General features: G+C 37.9%; 1 protein-coding gene across 1 annotated transcript; it reads left to right on the top strand.

Moving 5' to 3' along the window:
• The first annotated feature begins 1,416 nt into the window (after nt 1-1,416).
• On the top strand, nt 1,417-19,925 carry pafah1b1b (platelet-activating factor acetylhydrolase 1b, regulatory subunit 1b). Its single transcript, XM_063011270.1, has 11 exons — nt 1,417-1,525; nt 6,870-7,139; nt 9,695-9,779; nt 10,697-10,771; nt 11,205-11,411; nt 12,008-12,176; nt 12,535-12,637; nt 15,097-15,325; nt 15,584-15,685; nt 16,235-16,391; nt 16,912-19,925. The coding sequence occupies exons 2-11, from the start codon at nt 7,108-7,110 to the stop codon at nt 16,983-16,985; spliced, it is 1,233 nt and encodes a 410-aa protein (XP_062867340.1). The 5' UTR covers nt 1,417-1,525; nt 6,870-7,107; the 3' UTR covers nt 16,986-19,925.

Here is a 19,925-nt window from a genome sequence, read left to right as displayed (position 1 = left end):
TTTAAAACTCAATTTAAAATAAGTATAAATTAATAAAAGTACTTGGGCTCCATTATTTTTGCAGATTTGTATTTTTAACTCTTTTCAAAAGTGAGTCTTTTACTACAATAGAGCTACTGTATTTACGTTGACATATTAACCTGCCTACCATCCATTATATGATGTATAACACACTGGTTTATTTTTTTTTGTTTATTAGGATTTTAATGTCATGTTTTACACTTTGGTTACATTTATGACAGGAGCGGTAGTTACTCATTACACAAGGTTCATCAGTTCACAAGGTTATATCAAACACAGTCATGGACAATTTTGTATCTCCAATTCACCTCACCTGCATGTCTTTGGACTGTGGGAGGAAACCGGAGCACCCGGAGTAAACCCACACAGACACAGGGAGAACATGCAAACTCCACACAGAAAGGACCCGGACCACACCACCTGGGGATCAAACCCAGGACCTTCTTGCTGTGAGGCGACAGTGCTACCCACCTAGCCACCATGCCGCCCCTATTAACACACTGAACATGACCTTTTAACATGGTGCCTTTCACAGCTGGAGCAGCAATATCTTTGCCTTTAATTGAAATAGATGAAAAATACCTGACAAATTGTTTAAAGACTCAACTCAAAAGAATTGATAAAAAGTCAAGCGATTAAACCCACCTACAAATCACAGTATTTAAGATCAACCCAAAACAAATCAGCCAAACCATTGACACTAACATAACAAACTAACAAAATATAAGTGCTGCTCAGCTCCAGGGATATGGGTCCCATGTTCTACATGCATCTGTATTCTCTGAGTACTGTATTCTCTGATTTTGTTCCACTACTTTCAAACATACAAAAGCTGCTGTAAATTGCTGATAGGTAAGAGTGAGTGAATAGTCTTTGATACCCTGTGATGAACTAACACCATGGCCAAAGTATATTTCTGTTTTAATGAGGATAAGGCTACAGTTTGGTTACAGTAAATGAATAGATAAATATGTGAATAAATGTAAATCAATGTGAATACATGGAAATCAATATATCAATGATGTCACTGTGTCTGTATCATGTATGGGGAGCGCTTAAGCATAAACTAGGAGGTGCATTTTATTTATTAGTAAAAAGACAGATGAATATAGCTAAGTTTTGCTCTGGTTCATACAGACACATTAATGGCATCACTGGTCCAGATTTCTTTCAAGAAATTAATCAAGGAAACATTTGTATTTTGTATTTGTATGTAGCTCTGAAACTGCACAGCACTTTTGCTATTAAATATGGCAAGATGTGGCTGATTTCATCCCAATAAACATGATATGAGCGTAGTGAGAAAAAAGTGAAGACGAATTGAGTTTGTTAAGGCGGGCGCGCTCACGACAGTTATCTCTGGGAGTGCGCGTGCACGGCGTTGGTAGGCGCTGCGGTGCAGAGTTGAGGGAGGAGAAACGACGCTGAGTGAAGCCGAGTGTCGGAAGTGACTTTGCTGTACAGATTTGTGTTATCTAATAGCTGAGACGTTTTACTGAATAAGGTAAGAATTGTAATTCGAATTGTTTATCTGCTTGCCAGACAGAGAAAGGAGAGCGTACAACGCCTATGAGGTTTCAAAAATGTCTCTGGTGTGTATCTCAAAATGGCGGACTGGCCGTTAGAGCAAAATAACAGGGCGTCAGTTTTGCAAAATGCACCGGTTAATTTGGAAAACATGTCGCTGAGACACAAACATTGACGTCTGTGGTGTTTTAATGAAGAACGAAACTAGGTTATCCGGCTTGTTTAACTGACGTTAGCCGGCAGCATTGGTTATGGAGTAACATGTTAGCTTAGCTGTTTGTATAATTAGCTTACATAGCTAGTTATCTGAACTAGTTGAGGTTAATATGAGGACGCGCGGATGCTAATGAATGATTATTTATTCACCTACATTCAATCACAGCGACATTGTAGCGACCTTAGAAGAGCCAATAAATCAATCCGAGCTCATTCCTATGTTTAGCTTTAGCTTGGGTGTGCCTGTGATGTTTTTAAGGTGGAACTGTATTTGGTACCCGGCTCACAGCCTGCTGCTGTAGGCTAGCCAGCATGCTAGTGAGAAGTTCACCCTGCGCTGTAGACTGAACTAGCAAGGGCGTGGAACGCTAGCCTAGATCTAACGGTTAGCCGTTAGCTCAGTTATTTGCTTATGTTAACAGCGTTGTATTTTGACTTCCCCTCTTATTTATGAGGCTTCTTCATCCTTATAACCGACTGTGTAACGATGGATAGACATTTTGAGGCTACACCTCACAAGTCAATGATGCGCCATTTGACAGTGAATACGTTAGAAGTCAATTAGCTTTATTCTATGGTACACGTAAATGAACTTGTATTGGTTAGTACACATGCCAGATATGAGGGGTGCACATTAACCACTAAAACCCACTGATTTATTTCATGACGTTTTCTTTTTTAGCGTTTTAAAAAGATTTAATATGCCTCTTATTTGTATGTGGTGTTACAATATTTGCTTAGGTTTGTTGAAATTTGTAAATATACCTTTCTTTTAACACTTTTATATGCTGTAATTTGTCACTGCTTGAAATAATTTTAATTTCTATTTATAATGATTCATGAAAAGCAAACTATATGTGTATACTTCTTATAAACCCATATATTTGTTTGAAATAACAGGAAAATGAAAGTATTTTTTGTTCCCCTGTCTACCCAGTGTGGTCAAAAATATGTGCACACCCTTCTTAATTAAGTTTAAGCCACACCCATTCCTGACAGGTGTAAGAAATCAATCATATACATTATATAAAATAGTCCAGCTATGTGACAACAGGTTGAGTAAGGCCTCTTTTCTATGACTAAGCAGTGTTACGCATGTGTTCCAATTCGCTGCAAACCTGCTGGATGGTGGATTGGATATATTGCCTGTGTGTGTGTTGCCCAGCAATGTATTTAGCATTTAGTGGAGATCAACACATGTATATAATAGTATAAAGTTGACTACTAGTTAAGATAATTTTCATTGCATGTCATGTCATGACCGTTTTAATTTTTAGTACTTTCCCTATAATTTTTCTATCACATTTTGGCTTTCTCAGTTAATTAACTTGCTGTGCATACCTTTAGTTAGTGTATTGGGCTATGTTTAGTTTGTTGCTTATTAACTATGGTACATAAAATCACATGATCATGGTTTCATCCATGTCGCCCTCGGCTTGCTCAACAGGGGTTTTTGTATCTGTTGGTCCTGGATTTTGTAAAGTTGCTTTGAGACAATGTATATTGTAAAAAGCACTATATAAATAACGTTGACTTAACTTGACTTGACTTTCATCCTGTTTATTTTTATTAATCTAAGGTCTAATTTTAGGTTTAACATTTAAAAGATGCAATCCTAATATGATTATGGCCATTTAGATTTAAATGTAAATAATGCAATACTACACAAGTTTAATAATGTATTTATTTAGTTTGTATTTGACTTGGGTTGTATTTTTAGTGGTGTAGAACTATAGTCTTATTTTTACTACTAGGGATGTTCTGCAATGTTGACTGACAACACAGATCATAGGACACACGTTGTGAAATACACCATGGTAGCAATTTAAAGTTTGATACTCTGACAATGTTGGTATTATTCATAGACAAGCTAAAAAACTATAAAGAATTATGTAAATTCATTTAAGATTGATCCTACAAGTAAAAAGTATGAATAGTTTAATCATTGCAGTGTGTTGTGACGGGGATTGTAGAACACAAATAGTTTTAAAAGACCACAACTACACCTGTGTGGATGTTTTGTCCAACCTGCCTTCAGAAACATTGGTTACTGTAAAGATGTTCAGATTGTTTAAGGATTCTAACCAAATCTTTATGGAAGGGAAAATCGTGGGCTTAATTATTGCTGTGTACTACTTACTGGTTTGTAAGAGTCCATGGGATGTTAAAAGAAATCACTCCTTTGATGTGCGGTTTTTAGTGTGAGTTTTTGATTTTGTTCCAAATTTTGGAAGGACAAAATCAAAGTTGTCTTTACTCATATGTTTATGTTTTGGGAAATTTGATGAACTGAGTTTTCTAGAAAGTAAAGGAAATGTCTGCAGATGGTTATCTGTGTTTATGGATGTGTGTAGCATGGCTGAATTCACAATTACCATCATACGATGACGGAGAACCAGCTGATCTACTTTCACTCCCTCTACTTATCTGTCCAGTTTACATGCCATTTGAGTTTTTGTTTTTTATAAAGTGCCATTTCATATTTTGTTTTAAAGCATATTTTTGTACATACAAGGCATACACAGTGCTGATTTTTACATCTAATTCAGGCATTTTAATAGCTTATTCCTGCATTGTGTGCCATATTAGTACGTCCCCAACAGTCTGGTTAGCTCTTACTGGTTAACACACCAGTAAACTCTTGGGTTTTCTTTGCTTTCTATGTTTTTTGTAATATAATAAATATCAGCTTTAGTTTTTATCCTGATGGTATCATCAATAACCTTATTTGTTTATTTAAGTGTTACTTATAACACTGCACCTTTGTAAATAATCACATTTGCACATCTTAATATTCAATTGCAAATATAAGTGGACTGCTTCTTCTGTATAACCCTGATGAAACAATTATATACAGTACATTTGATATTAGCAGCAATGCTCTGTTAATGATCTAATGATACCTCAGTAAAAAGCCAATCTTTTATAAAATATGGGTAGTTGTTGTTATGCTGAGATTTATTTTTCTGTTTAAAACAGAAGAAAGGACTAGTATGCCAAGCTAAATACACCAAATTACAGTATAAAGTAACTGCTCCATCTGACTAAGAATGAATGGTTCAAAAAATATACAAATGTCATGTTTTAGTGCATGGATTTGCATTTTAGCTGGAAATCCTAGAGCATTGGGGTAGAAATAAGCTCTTTAATCTCCATTCCTGACAGTCCCTAAATGATTTAAAAATATTTTACCTGTTTTAAAATTATTTTTATAACCATGTCAAAATTAGATAATCTTCCTTACCACGGCATTGTTGGTGTATTTATATCTATAATGACATGGTGTTGATGTGGCAAAGATAAAGAAAAGCCTTTCATGATACTTGAAAGAAAGAAGAAAACATTTGCTCGTCTTTATTAGGTTAAGTGTATGACCAAATGTCTGGCATTGAGTGTTTTCTGTTGCCATAAACTATAAAGTTTAACTTCAGTATGCTCAGCAACCTGACAAAGTTTTGTATATAAACAAACTATTTTCAGTGAATTTATTGGCATTAACAAAATTAAAATGCTGTGTATTCAGATTTGCCATTACATTGTACTTATTTTTGTTGCAAATGCTTGTTAGCTGATCTTGATCGGCCAGTTTTTAGTATTGTAAAATTACAATGTCCATGATATTACATGAAAATTATTTTTAAGCAGCACGACTTGGACTGGTTAAAAAGTGATTGAAAGCTTCCACATACAAAAAGGGTGCAGCTATAACAACATAGATTGACCTGTTTACATTTTTATTATCTTTTACTGCAGCATTTTAGTAGTAGTTGTTCTGCTATCATCTTACACTTAGTGTATTAAAATGGCATTTAGTACATCAGTTATTGTACCCAAGACCTATCTTGGCACAGGTAGCAGTGAATAATGTTATTGAAGCTGCTATGTGGTAATGCAAGACAGAGGTTAGCATGTGTATAGTTGATTGGTTTAAAGAATGCAAAAGAATGGCAAAGTTTGCCCCTCTACATATGACCAGCACAACGTGTAAAATAAACAGTATTTGTCTTAACAGACTGCCATAGTGTCTCTCTCACTATGACAGACTAACTACGGAGACATTAAAATTCTCAGCATTCTCAGGCTAGCTTGGTCCCAGCATTCCTGTGGGTTGCAGGGAAACAAGCCCTGCATTTGCCTTCACTGTGGAGCTGCTTAGTAGATAAAGAATAGATAATGTTTACCCAGACAAAGTTCACAGCTATAAAAAGAAATTGCAGATGCTGATGTCATGTATTGTTAAAAATGTTCATGTAAAACTGTATTTACATAAAGAACAAAAACAAAGCTTCTTTAAACAGTAAACAGTAGGTCAAATTGAAACTTGGTTGAAGTGGATGACAGTGTTCTGTTTTTGCAGAATGTATATTTTTTGGCCTTTGGCTTTTTTGGGCAGGGGTTGGTGGTCTGTCTCTACCATACCATGTTATCAAAGTTGGTGCACTATGACAGCAGTTTCACAGCTCAGCTGTTTTGGTGGAGCTGTGAATTACTAGTCAAATTACTGAAGGTAATACTTAAGGTAATTGGGATGCAAATTTTGTCAACTTTATTTAACCTTCTTTTTAATTGTGTGATCACCTGCTCTTCATTTAAACACTTTCTTAATGCACCTGTTCAGCTGAAACGTTTAATCTTCATCTTGCTATTCCTGACACTGCTCTTCAGATTAGTGAGGAAGGCTATATACAGTCTTACTTATATTGATGCGATTGCAAAGCCATGTGTCCTTTGCCCATTTAACCCCAGCACATTTCTTCTCCTGCTTGACCCTATCTAAAAGCGATCAACTGAGCTGCCTGCCTTCTGTATTAACTGTTAGGAATTAAAAGAAAGGTTTGCTCCTTTAGCCGTCAGTTACGTGGTGGTGTCGGAGGAACCTTGGCCTTTTATGTCTGCAGTAGCAGAAAGGTACACAGGTCTCAGTTTGTGATGGGGCCAGGTTGCTTTGACTGTTGTAACAAGATAAACCAGCTTATCACCTTATTAAACTAAGTTTAGAGTTCATATCCCGTTGCTGCGGTATATGAACTTCAGTCAGCTAACTAAGATCTTAAAGGTGTACAGACTGTACATTTATTTTCCTTCTATATTCTGTTTCTCTCTAGATGAAAGGAAAATCACAGTTCTGAAACTGATCAGAACAGCTCTGCTCTGGCTTCTAGCTCAAGAAGACAACATTAACTGAGTTTGAGTGGAGAGCTGTGGGTGTTGGAGTGACGTCAGCTCTGGAGCAACGGTCCCCACTCCTGATTGTTTGTTCTGTTAGGACCTGCTGAGCGTGCTGAGGACCATCCACAGGTTTCCTGCCCGGGGCAGAGACAGCGCCCCTACACACCTTCCAAAATGGTGCTGTCACAAAGGCAGAGAGACGAGCTGTGAGTTCACAACCTTGATCTTACATGAAACATAGAGCAAGTAAATAAATAATGGCTAACACTTCTCAAGGGGTGGGCGAAGCATATTGCCAAACTTAAGCACATTTTTATGATACATAAAAGGTATTACAGTGAGCCTTGTTTGATTATCCTCTTATAATTATTTTAACAGATTTCTTTAATGATGCATCCTTGATGGTTTGGTTGGTTTGGTTGTGGAGTTACCAACAGTTATGTTGGAATGAATGAAATAAGGATGACTTAAGTGAAACCAGAACCACCTGCTCTAGTTTGGTGGTTTATTCGGTTTGGGTAAAAAGTGTACCACATTTTGTGTATGGCCAACTGTTTTTGTACTTCTACACATAAGGGGGGATGTAAAGAATACCATAGACTACCAGGTGACACCAGCACAGGTATTTTTGTACTTTTGTACCTAACTTGCGTGTCTTTGGACTGTGGGAGGGAACTGGAACTCCCGGAGGAAACCCACCCAGACACAGGAAGAACATGCAAACTTCACAAAGAAGGGCCTTCTTGCTGTGAGGCGACAGCACTACTTACTTCTCCACTATGCCGCCCATTAATAATTATATAAAAAGCAAGCTAACAGGATTGTTTGAAGTGACCATTTGCAAAACCTTAGGGCCTTTTTAATCAGAAGGAAGTGAGCTTGTGTACGGTAAAGCAGCACTGATACATTAGTAGGTGGCTGGGGTAGTAAAATAATCCAGTCCTCAGCAATTCTTTTCCAGGGTAATCAGCATTAATTGACCTGATGGCCCACAAACCTTCTTCTGCATGAATTCTTCTGCATGTTTTAAGGTGGCATGCACACAGTCTGAGTAGTCTGAGTAAGATAGCATGCACACAGTCTGAGTAGTAGGAAGCCCCATGAGAGCGCTAGTTATCTTTAATATTTTATCAAGCTTTATATGACTGAGGGGCTTGGTTGTTGATTGCATGACCAGCCTGATCCTTTCTTTATGCTTGACTTGAAAGCAAACAGAAACTGCTCCTGATATAATTTTGTGTTTCTAACAGTGTTTTTCTTTTTTACAGTTAAGGTATTTTAATATTTATGGCTAGGCTTTTCCAGCTTTATAATATTTAATAGAAGACTTTGCATCTATATGTTCTAATTCAGATGTGTCTTTTGATGTCTGTCTATATGTATAGTTGCTATTGTTTCCTAGTCATGCGTTTGCTTTCTCTGGCCCTGCTGCCTGCTACTGTAACTTCTTTCTCTGATGGCTGAGTCATTCACTTACTCTTTCTAACAGTACTGTTAGCAACACCCAGTGAAAGGATCAGACAGTGGTCCTGACATCATTGACTAAATTTAGCCATGTGTGCTGGTCATGAAATATTCAACACCATCTGAAGAAGTGGAAGGCTTATTTACATAATGATGAAGCCTAGGTGGCCATATAGAGAGATGTCTTTAGCAGTTTGTGTCCATACTGTTTCTCTCTCAGTTGCTTGGTTAATCTAGCCTATGTTTTATGTCCGTTTAGAGACACTGTTCATTTTGGTCGCACTTTCATTACGCTGTGATTACCTGACATTGGAATGCAGAAAAAACTCCAGTTTCTACAAACTTTCCCTGAAGGTTTTCCACCCCCATCAGTAGAACAACATGTTGTATCAATAATGACGAAAAGAATTCCCAGTTAAAAGACTTAGTTACTGGCTACAGTGGTTAGCATAAACAATTCCCTTAGTTTTGCTTCTTCTAGTAGTTTATGGTTATGGTTATTGTTATACTTGCATACTGTAATACTAAACCCTTCTACAATAATAGTTTTAAATTATATTCTTTCATATGCCCAAGTAAGATATCCTACTGCTATAGGCTAAGATGCTTATTGCATCAAAGTGGGATAAAACAGGTTGCGTTCCCATTACTGGTACACTTAGACAACATACTGCATAGAATGGTAGTATGCAATTTGAAACACTAACAGTCTCTAAAAACAATAAATGCACAGTGCGAGTTTGGTAGTGTGTCTGTTTAGTTTGCTCAGTTTACTTTTTACAGCGTGTGTGCTGATTAATGATCCAGCAAGTTGTGAAGCAAGCAAACACTTTGTTTATATAGTCATATATGTCAAACAGCTCCCTTCGTTGTCACAAACAACTGTTAGCTAATAGTCTTTGCTGTGGAGGAATGGCAGTTTTATCTATTTTCCATTTTATCTTATTATTATTAGTAACCAAGTAAGCCTTTTAACCTGCAGTCAAACACTTTGCTCATTGCCACCCACTGTGCTTGCTAGCTTTTAGTGACAGCTTTAGTTTACACTTTTATAGTAGCTAATTTTAGAAATAATAAAGAACAAGGTGGGAACATTTTGGATAAGGCACCGCACATGCACATCCAAGTTTATTTGTATTTTGGCGCAGTTTTGAAACTGGACTGACAAAGGAAATTCATGTGAGTGTGCTGAAACTCTATCCTGGCATTGACCAAGGCAGCGATGGAATGCAGGAGTTCTGTGCCACCTACACCACCACTAGTTGTGTGCTAAATGGAACTTTATCTGTCTTTCCAGAAATCGAGCAATAGCAGATTACCTCCGGTCTAATGGCTATGAAGAGGCCTATTCTGTTTTCAAGAAGGAAGCGGAGTTAGATATGGTAAGCCTCTGAATTTAATTTTTTAAACACGCAGATATGCCAAAACTTTAGGACCACCTGCCTAATAGGCTGCCAAAATGATTTACCTGCCAAGACGTGCCTCCACAATACATCTGTAGGAATCCCGTGGTATCCCGTGCCACCAGGACATTACCAGCAGGTGCGTTAACTCCTTTACGTTAGCAGGTGGGTTGTCTTACAGTGCATGCATGATGCATAAGTGCCTGGCCCTTCACACAATCTTGGAGAAAATCTGAGGATTTTCTCAGACCAGTTGACATCCTTCAATTGGTCTATTGTCTGTTTCCAGTGCACATTCACCTCATCACGAAGATTAAAATACGCTAGACCAGACGCTATAGCTTTCGTGTTCTTTTGGCATTGATTACTCTTCGTCGCCATTCACATGTACAGTACAATAAAATGTTTTTTCACATATCCCAGCTTGTTTGGAAGCTGGGGTCAGAGCGCAGGGTCAGCCATTTCACGGCACCCCTGGAGCCAGGAGAGTTGAGGGCCTTGCACAAGGGCCCAACATGGCTGCACGGCTGAGACGGATTGAACCCACAACCTTTTGTTCTATGCCCCAAAGCTTTACCCACTAGGCTACCACTGTCCACTGTTTGTATCACTGTTGGTGAGTATTAACCATGGCTGCCTGAGTGAAACCCTCGCTCTGTTGGATATAATTTAACTTAGTCATCTGCCTAAAACAAATCGGTCTCTATTCAAGTCACTCAGGTCTTTACTTTGCCCATATATGCTGCATTTCAACACGTGTTACCATTTAATATATCTCTGACTGTGGCATGCACAGTTGTTACAAAATAGGCATTTGGTGGTCCTAATATTTTGGCTCATCAGTGTATGTATGACTATTATTTCTGCTTCAACTTATTTTTCTTTGTGGTTTTCAGAATGAAGAATTAGATAAGAAGTATGCAGGCTTGTTGGAAAAGAAATGGACCTCAGTTATCAGATTACAAAAGAAGGTCAGTAGATCAATTAATTCTGGTTTTGTATTCTGTATGTTGTAAGCACTGAAGGTGTTAGATTTAGTTTTAATTGGTGGCTTCACGATTTAGCCACATTGCTACGGGATGTGTAAAATTAAGCATCCTGCCAAACAGACAAATATAAGCAGATGAATTGAAACTATTGTTTACATTTAGTATTGTTATAGCAGCAAATAACAGACCCAAGTACTTGTTAATGGCACTGATTTTAAAATCATGTATTGCTATATGCATTCTTTTGGACTTATTGTGTAGTTGAATACAGTGTTTTATAGGTTTTAAGCATTTTATCTTATAATTAACATTAAATCTAAAATGAAAAACTATATTTTTAGCTGCAGGATATTACTTAAACTGACATCCTAATTATTCCTATTCAAATGTGCCCTGCTCTGTATTACCTATGAAGGTGATGGATCTAGAGTCGAAGCTAAATGAAGCAAAAGAAGAGATTACTTTGGGAGGACCCATGGTCCAGAAGAGGGACCCTAAAGAATGGATCCCGCGCCCCCCAGAGAAGTATGCCCTCAGTGGACACAGAAGCCCTGTCACACGCGTCATTTTTCACCCTGTCTTTAGCGTCATGGTTTCTGCCTCAGAGGATGCCACAATCAAGGTTTGTTTCTGTCTGTACCAGGAGTGTTTGTAAATGTTACATGTACATCGTAAAGGTGTGTTTGCATCATATTAGCCTCGAGGTTTTTATTTAGCAGAAGAACATGCACTCAGGGTTTTATGCTGACTCACTGACTGTCTCCAAGGAGACAGTTGCAGTGCACTGGTTGCCCAGGGCAACAACAGAGCAAGCAGTTCTCTTTGCATAAGATGCTCTGTGGCTCACCTTAGCACCCCTTCACTTTGATTAAAGTGCCAGAAGCTTCTTCACCTTTCTGTTGTCTCCATTGCCACCCGCTGACCTTAAAAAGCAAACGGCTTTCTACTGAATTGAGAAACTGACCTTTATGACCAGATCGACAGCTCACATTAACAATGTGGTGCCCTTCACAACCAAAAAAAGCCCTATAAATAAAGTGGTAACTGTTTATACTTAATCAACACCATATTTGGCAGGGGGTGTTCAAAATTACAAAAGGCTGTATACCATAATACATAAAAATACTAAGGAATTTTATAATTGTGATGTCTAAATACATATACCTTGTCTAAATATGACTTGTCTAGAAAAGTTTGTTTTGTGTTGCACGTGTGTAGGTGTGGGACTATGAGGCTGGAGACTTTGAGCGCACTCTGAAAGGTCATACAGACTCTGTGCAGGACATCTCCTTTGACCAGACTGGAAAGTTGCTGGCATCCTGCTCAGCAGACATGACTCTTAAGCTTTGGGACTTCCAGGGTTTTGAGTGCATCAGGACAATGCATGGTGAGAGGACCACATCCATAAGTGGCTTTTATTAGGAACCCTTGGTGGCTGTCAGTAGTGTGTACTGTTATTGTTTGAACAGCTTTCACTTAGTGTTTACACTCCTCTCTATTATAACGCTCTGGGTTTTATAGATGAACAGGAATTAGAAAAAACAAATGTGTGATGCTCCTGCTGTTAGATAACCTGTATATTCTCCTTAAGTTTGTTACTAATTTAAAAACATGCCACCTAAATAAGGCAAGACTTTTACTTGCTCCACTGATGTGTATCTTTGCATATGTGTGCAATTGCTTGTTGTTTATTTTTAACTTAAAAATTGCTTTTGATTCATTTGTTTTTCCTTTTTTTCCTTTAGGACATGACCACAATGTGTCGTCAGTTGCGATCATGCCCAATGGCGATCATATCGTATCTGCTTCAAGAGATAAGACCATTAAGATGTGGGAGGTAGCCACTGGGTAAGTAAAAGAGGCTTGTGTATGTTCAGGCCAGTGACACTGAGCTAATTGTATAAAAGCATCATTAGTCACCTGAGAGGAAACCTTTTTTTAAAATATTGACTGATAAGCGTGTCTCTTCTGCCACACTTATTAATGACTACCTTATTATTGTGCATTAATGGCCTATTAATGTATAGTACAAGATTATTTTCATTAATGTAAAATAAAGCATCTACAGTGGACCTTTGACTTACAAATTTAATTGCTTCCAAAGGGCTGTTCTTAAGTCAAAATGTTTTTTAGTTAAACCTATTTTTCCCATAAGAAATAATGTGAATAGAATTAATCTGTGCCTCCCAAACCACCCCCTTACCTAACCTTTCTAATGTCTTAAATTGTCTTTTTGGTTATAAATACAAGTATATTTCCCTTAAATCTTAAATTATAGAATAGACATTCCTGTAATAAACAATAATAAACAACAATACACAGTAGTACTATACTGTACATAAAAAACACACATCACATTTCAGTTCAGTACAGTAGTTTCTCTATTATTCCCTTCTTTTTTCAATAGTGTTGTATTTTGTAGGTGTAATTGCACGAAAGAAAGAATACTTTACTCAGCCAACTTCCTTCTTCTCTCTCACTACCTGTCCCCCTTTACTGGCAGGAGTAATTATACAACACAACAAATAGTAATAGATTTTTTCATTGTGTCACCACTATGCTTTCTCTGCACCTTCTTTGGGGCCAATTTGACATTGAATTTTACAAAATATAAAGCAAACACTGAAAAAACCCTGTCCGCTGTTTGAATGTTTGCTCACTGTATGTGTGTATATATATATATATATATATATATATATATATATATATTTATATTTATGTATATATATAGATATTAGGGTTGGGCGGTATGACGATATTACCGTATACCGCGGTATTCAAAAATGGTGACCGTATTCAAAAATGGTGACGGTATTTTTTAAATGTGAAGCGCCAAATTTCTGCTTCAGGTTTACCTTGAAAACTGAGACTTTAGGACATGCGCGCATCCACAGTGAGGGAGGGGTGGGAGGGGTAGGAGGGGTAGGCGGTTGGAGCTCGCTGATTGGCTGTGGGGTGCTTATTGGTGATAACACAGAGAGACGAGTGAAGAGCCACACTGGCTAGCGTTAGCTGTGAGCTAACAAGCACAAACTGAAAAACGGCTCGTCTTTTAATTTTTCAAAATCAACATTTTTTATCAGTTCAAGCGGAGATGAACACGAGCGCGTGCATGCGCGGACATGTACTTATTTACTAAATATATCTTCAGTGTAAATCGAGCACAAGTGTTGAGAAAAAGGAGCAAACAGTAATAATAACGTTACGCCCAATCCGCTGTTCTGACTCTTGTCTGCCATAGATTTTCCTGCCTATGTAAGAACTATTTTTTCCTAAATAAAAGCGCTATTTTAAGAAAAAAGAACGTCTCACCTGTCGTGTAATGTGAATTATAAAATATATTGTCTGGCCCTTTAAGAATGTTATGTGCACTATAGGGTGTAGGGAGCGAGTGTGTAGGGAATAGATCGGATTTGTACCGTTTCTGTGCTCGAGTTTTGCACTGAGCTTGTGTGATATGTAAAGTAGCGTTCTCGTTAACCACTCAAATGTTTGGACTTTGAATTATTTTAACATTATTTTACATCACCGTCATTGCAACATTTACATTCATATTTTTTGTTACGGTATAGAACTTAATTCTGGATTACAGGCATAACTAATCATACACGTTCATACACTTTTAAGAAATATCTGTAACTATAAAGTAAGCAGTTAACTTTTGAAATATATTGAAGTGTGTAACTGCTGTTATTCTGTTTTGTGTGGGCAGAGAGAGATTACAATGCCAAAATGTTATGTGTTAATGTTTGTGTTAAAGTGTAATTGATACACATGCATTTATACTTATGCGTATTTATTATAGATCAGACAAGATAAGCAATGTTTGACGTTCAGATTGTTAAATCTTTTTATAATAAAACATTGAAATATTGTAATTACACTCAAGTGTGTACACTGTAAAGTTTGTCCGCAACACCCCCCCCATCCCCGCGGTAATACCGTATACCGCAGTATTTTCTGATGACTGTATGAAAATCGGCAATATCGCCCAACCATAATAGATATAGATATATATAGATATATATAGAGAGAGAGAGACAGACGATCGAAGACAACTTGTTCGTGATGTCATGTGTTTTGTTCGCGTGTGGATTTCGGTTCCGAAATTTGTTTGTTCGTTAAGTTGAAGAAGAAGAAAAAACACTCGTAACCCAAAATGTTCGTATGGTAAACTGTTTGTAAATTAAGGGTCTACTGTAGTGGATTTCAAGTCTGCCAATGGTAGTTTTCTTTACAGAAAGGAGCATGATATCAGCCCTATTAGCATAATAGTGAGTCAAATAACAAATCTTTTCTGTGTGTAGTTACTGTGTAAAGACCTTCACGGGCCACCGTGAGTGGGTGAGGATGGTGCGTCCCAACCAGGATGGCTCACTGTTGGCCAGCTGCTCCAATGACCAGACAGTGCGCGTGTGGGTGACTGCAACCAAGGAGTGTAAGGCTGAACTAAGGGAACATGAACATGTTGTGGAGTGTATCTCCTGGGCCCCAGAGAGTGCCTACCCCACTATACTTGAGGCCACTGGTTCTGAGGTAAGTATTTGTGTGATCTGTGTGATTTGTGTGATTTTTACAGGTATTATATTTTATTAGTTCTCAGTAATATGTGCGCACATCTCTGCCCCACCACCACCATCACTATGGGCGCTCTACACATGGCATTTAAAAAACACCAAAGGAAATGATTCATTCATTTTTGTGGTTAAGTTCCACAACTTTTAGCTTCAGCAAAAAATTTAAATAACTGACATACTCTTGAAAGTGGTGTCTGTTTTCCTGTGCTTTCTGTAGAACAAGAAGAGTGGAAAGCCTGGACCTTTCCTGCTTTCTGGATCCCGAGACAAAACCATTAAGATGTGGGATGTCAGTATTGGCATGTGCATTATGACACTGGTGAGTTTACACATCATTTCATTTGTTTTAAACATTGATGTTATGATCAACAGAGTGAAAAATTTGAAGCTAGCATATTTACTGATGACTTACTGAAACTAGCATGAGTGTTTCTAGTCATGAAACTAGTCATGTATGTATGCATGAAGATTTGGGTCTTTGCATCACAAAATGAATCTAGTGAATACATGTACTAGTACAAATTACGACCCTTTACTCATCAAAAGTAGAAGTTCTGTGCAGCATTTCTACAAAAAAAAGTGACTCTCCTTGGCAAAGATTTCCAGCCCGAGTGTCAACAGCCTGACAGCCACAAAGTAAAATAGAAATGACACCTTTAAGCAGCAGTAATTACATTAGCAGTAAGGCACAGTATGTGCTTGTTACTTTATAGACATAATCCTGTTGAGTTCTGGTATTCCTGTCTGCATTTGGTTAAGTACTGAAAAACAAACTTGCTACACATTTTTGCCTCTTCGGAAGTTGATTCTGCTTGAATTATATTAATTTTCTGTTCTGTCTCTTAAATGACTTTCTTTTTCCTTTCAGGTGGGCCATGATAACTGGGTGCGTGGTGTGCTTTTCCACCCAGGTGGCAGGTTCATTATGAGCTGTGCAGATGATAAGACCCTGCGCACTTGGGATTATAAAAATAAGCGCTGCATGAAGTCCCTGAGTGCTCATGAACACTTTGTTACCTCTATGGGTAAGGAAACACTTTTTTTGTCTTGCTGTTGTCTGTTTTACAAAGCTTAATTAAGAAATACTGGGCCTGTGGCTCACAAGTAGCACAACTATTGTAGAATTTATCCTGTTTTCCGCAGATTTTTGAACTTAAACAAGAGCAAAAAAATTTACTTTTTATTTACTTACACACATTCTTAAAAACGTTTAGGGGCAAATTTGAGGTACCACAATTTACTAGCTGTTTAGCAAGAAAGCCTGTCATGGCTGGACCAGGCTGGACCTGTAACCTGGGTCTCTGCGGTGATGAGTCAGCTCAGTAGACTGCTGTGCCACCCCAGTGCCTTGTAAATAATAAATGAATGAATGAATAATTGTTCTTCCAATAATTTTATTGGAATAAGTTTACACTTATTCAATAATTGGTGTGCATCTAGGCTAAAATGGCAAAGACTTTTCTTACCCATTTGTATCAAGGGTGAGTAATGCTGGAGCTGTCTGTATGTTTTAATCATAAATGTCTTTTGTTGTTATATTGACAGATTTCCACAAGACTTCCCCATATGTTGTGACGGGAAGCGTAGATCAAACAGTTAAAGTGTGGGAATGTCGCTGATCTTCATTGGCAGGCCCTGCCCCAACCCTCCTTTGTACCATCACTCTTCCCTGCCATGACACTCACTCTTTGGGATGCATTCATGGCTGCCATCCCATCCAGCTCTCTTCTAATAACTATTGTCCTTTTATGTAAATGATTCTGGATGTAGTTTAAGCTTATTAAATGTTACATACGACACCCTCACAAGGAGAGAAAAATGTATGAAAAAAGAAAAACAAGTATTCTTGCATGGTGAATCCTAGAACTTGTATTCTGTAAATTGTTTTTGCTTACCATCATCTAGTTACCTTAATGGTTAAAAGCATCAAGCATTTTGTTACAAAAGCCAGAATGGTCCTGTCAGAGAAATTTCACTACAGGACACTTGAAACCAGGCGGTGTCGTTTCTGCTCGGCTTTTGGGCCCGGTATTGCCTCCACTGTCATCCGCTAATGCTTCAGAGAGAGAAGAGTATAGTTGCTGTCACTTAACCAAATTAAGATCTGACAAGACTGTTGTCTCCTCTAAAAGACGTATATTGATGCATTTAAGGTTCTTAATGCTGTGTATGGGCTTTAAATCAGCAGTGAGATGTCTTAATGGACATAAGAAATCTCACATTTAATGAAATTAGTCTGGCCCTTCTAAGGATCGGTATTTCAGGCACAATCAATTCCTTTTAATTTATCTCTGTATTATAGAAGTCGGAAGGACCTGAACTGTAAAAATGATGACCAATTTGTTCCTAGGTCAGCAGTTAGTCGTAATCTGGTTTGCTGGTTATGTTGATTATAGCTTTGGTTTATATGCACACTTACTCTATTGTTGATTTTGTATATAACGTGAAATGAGCGTGTTGTCCTGCAAGAAAGGGCAAGATTATGAGAATTAATGAAATCGGACAGAAAACTGGCTTATTTAAGTGCACTTCTCAAAGTGTGTCTGTCTGTGTGCAGAGTTTATGCTTTAATGCTTTGCATTTTGTCCTATTCGTAAAAATGCCCTTTTACCATTTCATTGACCATCTTTAATTTGGCATCACATAAGGATTGAAAAACAAAGTATTTCTCTGTGTTCTGAATTGCCTCATAAAAGCAATTGGTGCTGGTAAGGTTTAAAGAAATAAAACTAAGCATTTTCTGACCTGTGACTTAATTCAACACCTTAGTAGCAGCAGTAGTGGCCAAAGCTCACCAAATAGTCTGATATTTGTGCTAGGTTTGGCTTTTACTAAATTTTAACTGCATCAAAATATTCCTGTTTGTGCTATTGTTGCATTCCAGTAATAGCAAAGAAACTCTTCTAACAGCTTTGGTTTCTCTACCAAGCCTGTAAGTGTGAAAACTGGTATAGCCTTTATTATAGCCGTGCATGTATGCTGTATCTGCTATATACTCTTAATCTGTTAAAAGATTGAGTAGTTGTCATTTTTCCTGTTACAGAAAAATGTGATGCGTCTCAGCAAAGACTTATTCTAAAAACGTGATGCTAAATCTTTGAAAAGCTGAATGTGACATAATAGTTGGATCTGGCAGTAGGTTCTCTTTGTAAAGCACGGTGTTGAGTAATTGGGTTGCTGCCTACCTCCCTGAAACCTGTAAATGATGAATTGGCTGCTCTATTTCTGCCTGTTTCAGGAACCTGTCCAAAATAAACCAGCTGGTGAAAATGAATGTATGAATGAATACCTAAAAATTCTCAAATCCTAAAGTCTCCCAGAAGGTACATACTGCAGCGGTAATGTAAACACAGCTGTACTTATGAGACACTACTGTGGTTTGATCATAAAGGTGCTATGTGACATCACGGGTCACGAAATATAAAGTTTAAATTTGTTTGAAAAATGCCATTAAGACAAATACTGATTTGTTATTTAATGATTGGCTGGAAACTTTCCTGTGGTAATCAATATCCCTAACTGAAAAAATAGCTTGTTGGATATGATCTCGTATGATAAGAACAGGGCTTGTTCAGCAGAACAGTATGCATATTGATGCTCTATTGGGTTACATCATAAGTTACCCAAAGTAAGATTTTCACTCAGAGGCTTCTTCCTGCTATAACAGGAGCCATGCTTTTTTGGCCTTTCTAGTCAGAGCACAGGTTGCCTTTATTGATTTACAGATACGCCGCCCTACCTCCCCATCCAAAATGTTAATTCCTGCTATGTACACATAGCTTTGCCATTCCATTTTGCTGCTTGCTGTCTGTGGCTCTGCTGAACGTGCTGCCATTGAAAGCTTCTCACATGTTCTCATTGTACTCTTTTGTCAGTGTGTAAATCAGGGAGCTTGGTAAGATCTCACAGACTAAATCATTATCTTGGCCACTACGTTCACTCTGATGGACCTGCAGTGTTTGGCTGCGTGTGTAACAATCCTAGCTAGATCACCATGTGCAATAACTATAGGCTGTGGAAACTGTAACTAGCAACAGAACGGTAGATAGGCATGTGTTTTATGTGCAAACTGTACTATATTAGTAGGAAGCCAGTTTCCTCTGTGTAATCTTAACTGGCAGAAGTGGGATCAGCCCTGAACCTGAATGTGGCTGAATTATCTCCCCCGTGGTAGTGTTTGATTGAAGAGGCAGCTTTTAAGTACCGTAAGGGATTCATGTTGGAAGTGCACGCGGTTGAAAGCGGTTGTGTAGGCCCAGCCTTTGCTATTCCAAAGCTATATATGTAGTATCAGTGGCCGTGTGAAAGGACGGTACAGCTTTTCTGTATGTGCAGTAGGTTTGTGCATTCGGTCAGCTCCGAAGTCCATTTGTTTGCTCTCTTATGCCTTGTAATATCCTGAAGCCCCCTCGACCTAAAGACCTTCATTCTGTTTTTTGTGATCTCACTGTTCACACATTTACACATACACTGACAAAATATAAATTGTGTACCAATATAATCTGGATGTCATTGTTTGCAACATAATTAAGAATAATAAAACTGTAAATATAAAGCAA

This window comes from Trichomycterus rosablanca, chromosome 16, assembly GCF_030014385.1.
Source record: "Trichomycterus rosablanca isolate fTriRos1 chromosome 16, fTriRos1.hap1, whole genome shotgun sequence".
In the NCBI taxonomy this organism is placed as follows: domain Eukaryota; kingdom Metazoa; phylum Chordata; class Actinopteri; order Siluriformes; family Trichomycteridae; genus Trichomycterus; species Trichomycterus rosablanca.
Note: the sequence above shows the minus strand (reverse complement) of the source record. Positions and strands in the feature narration are given on the sequence as shown.

Coding starts and splice junctions, on each gene's coding strand:
- pafah1b1b (XM_063011270.1), top strand. CDS start 7,108: ATGGTGCTGTCACAAAGGCAGAGAGACGAGCT. Junction 9,780..10,696: donor AGGAAGCGGAGTTAGATATG/GTAAGCCTCTGA, acceptor TGTGGTTTTCAG/AATGAAGAATTAGATAAGAA. Junction 11,412..12,007: donor CAGAGGATGCCACAATCAAG/GTTTGTTTCTGT, acceptor GCACGTGTGTAG/GTGTGGGACTATGAGGCTGG.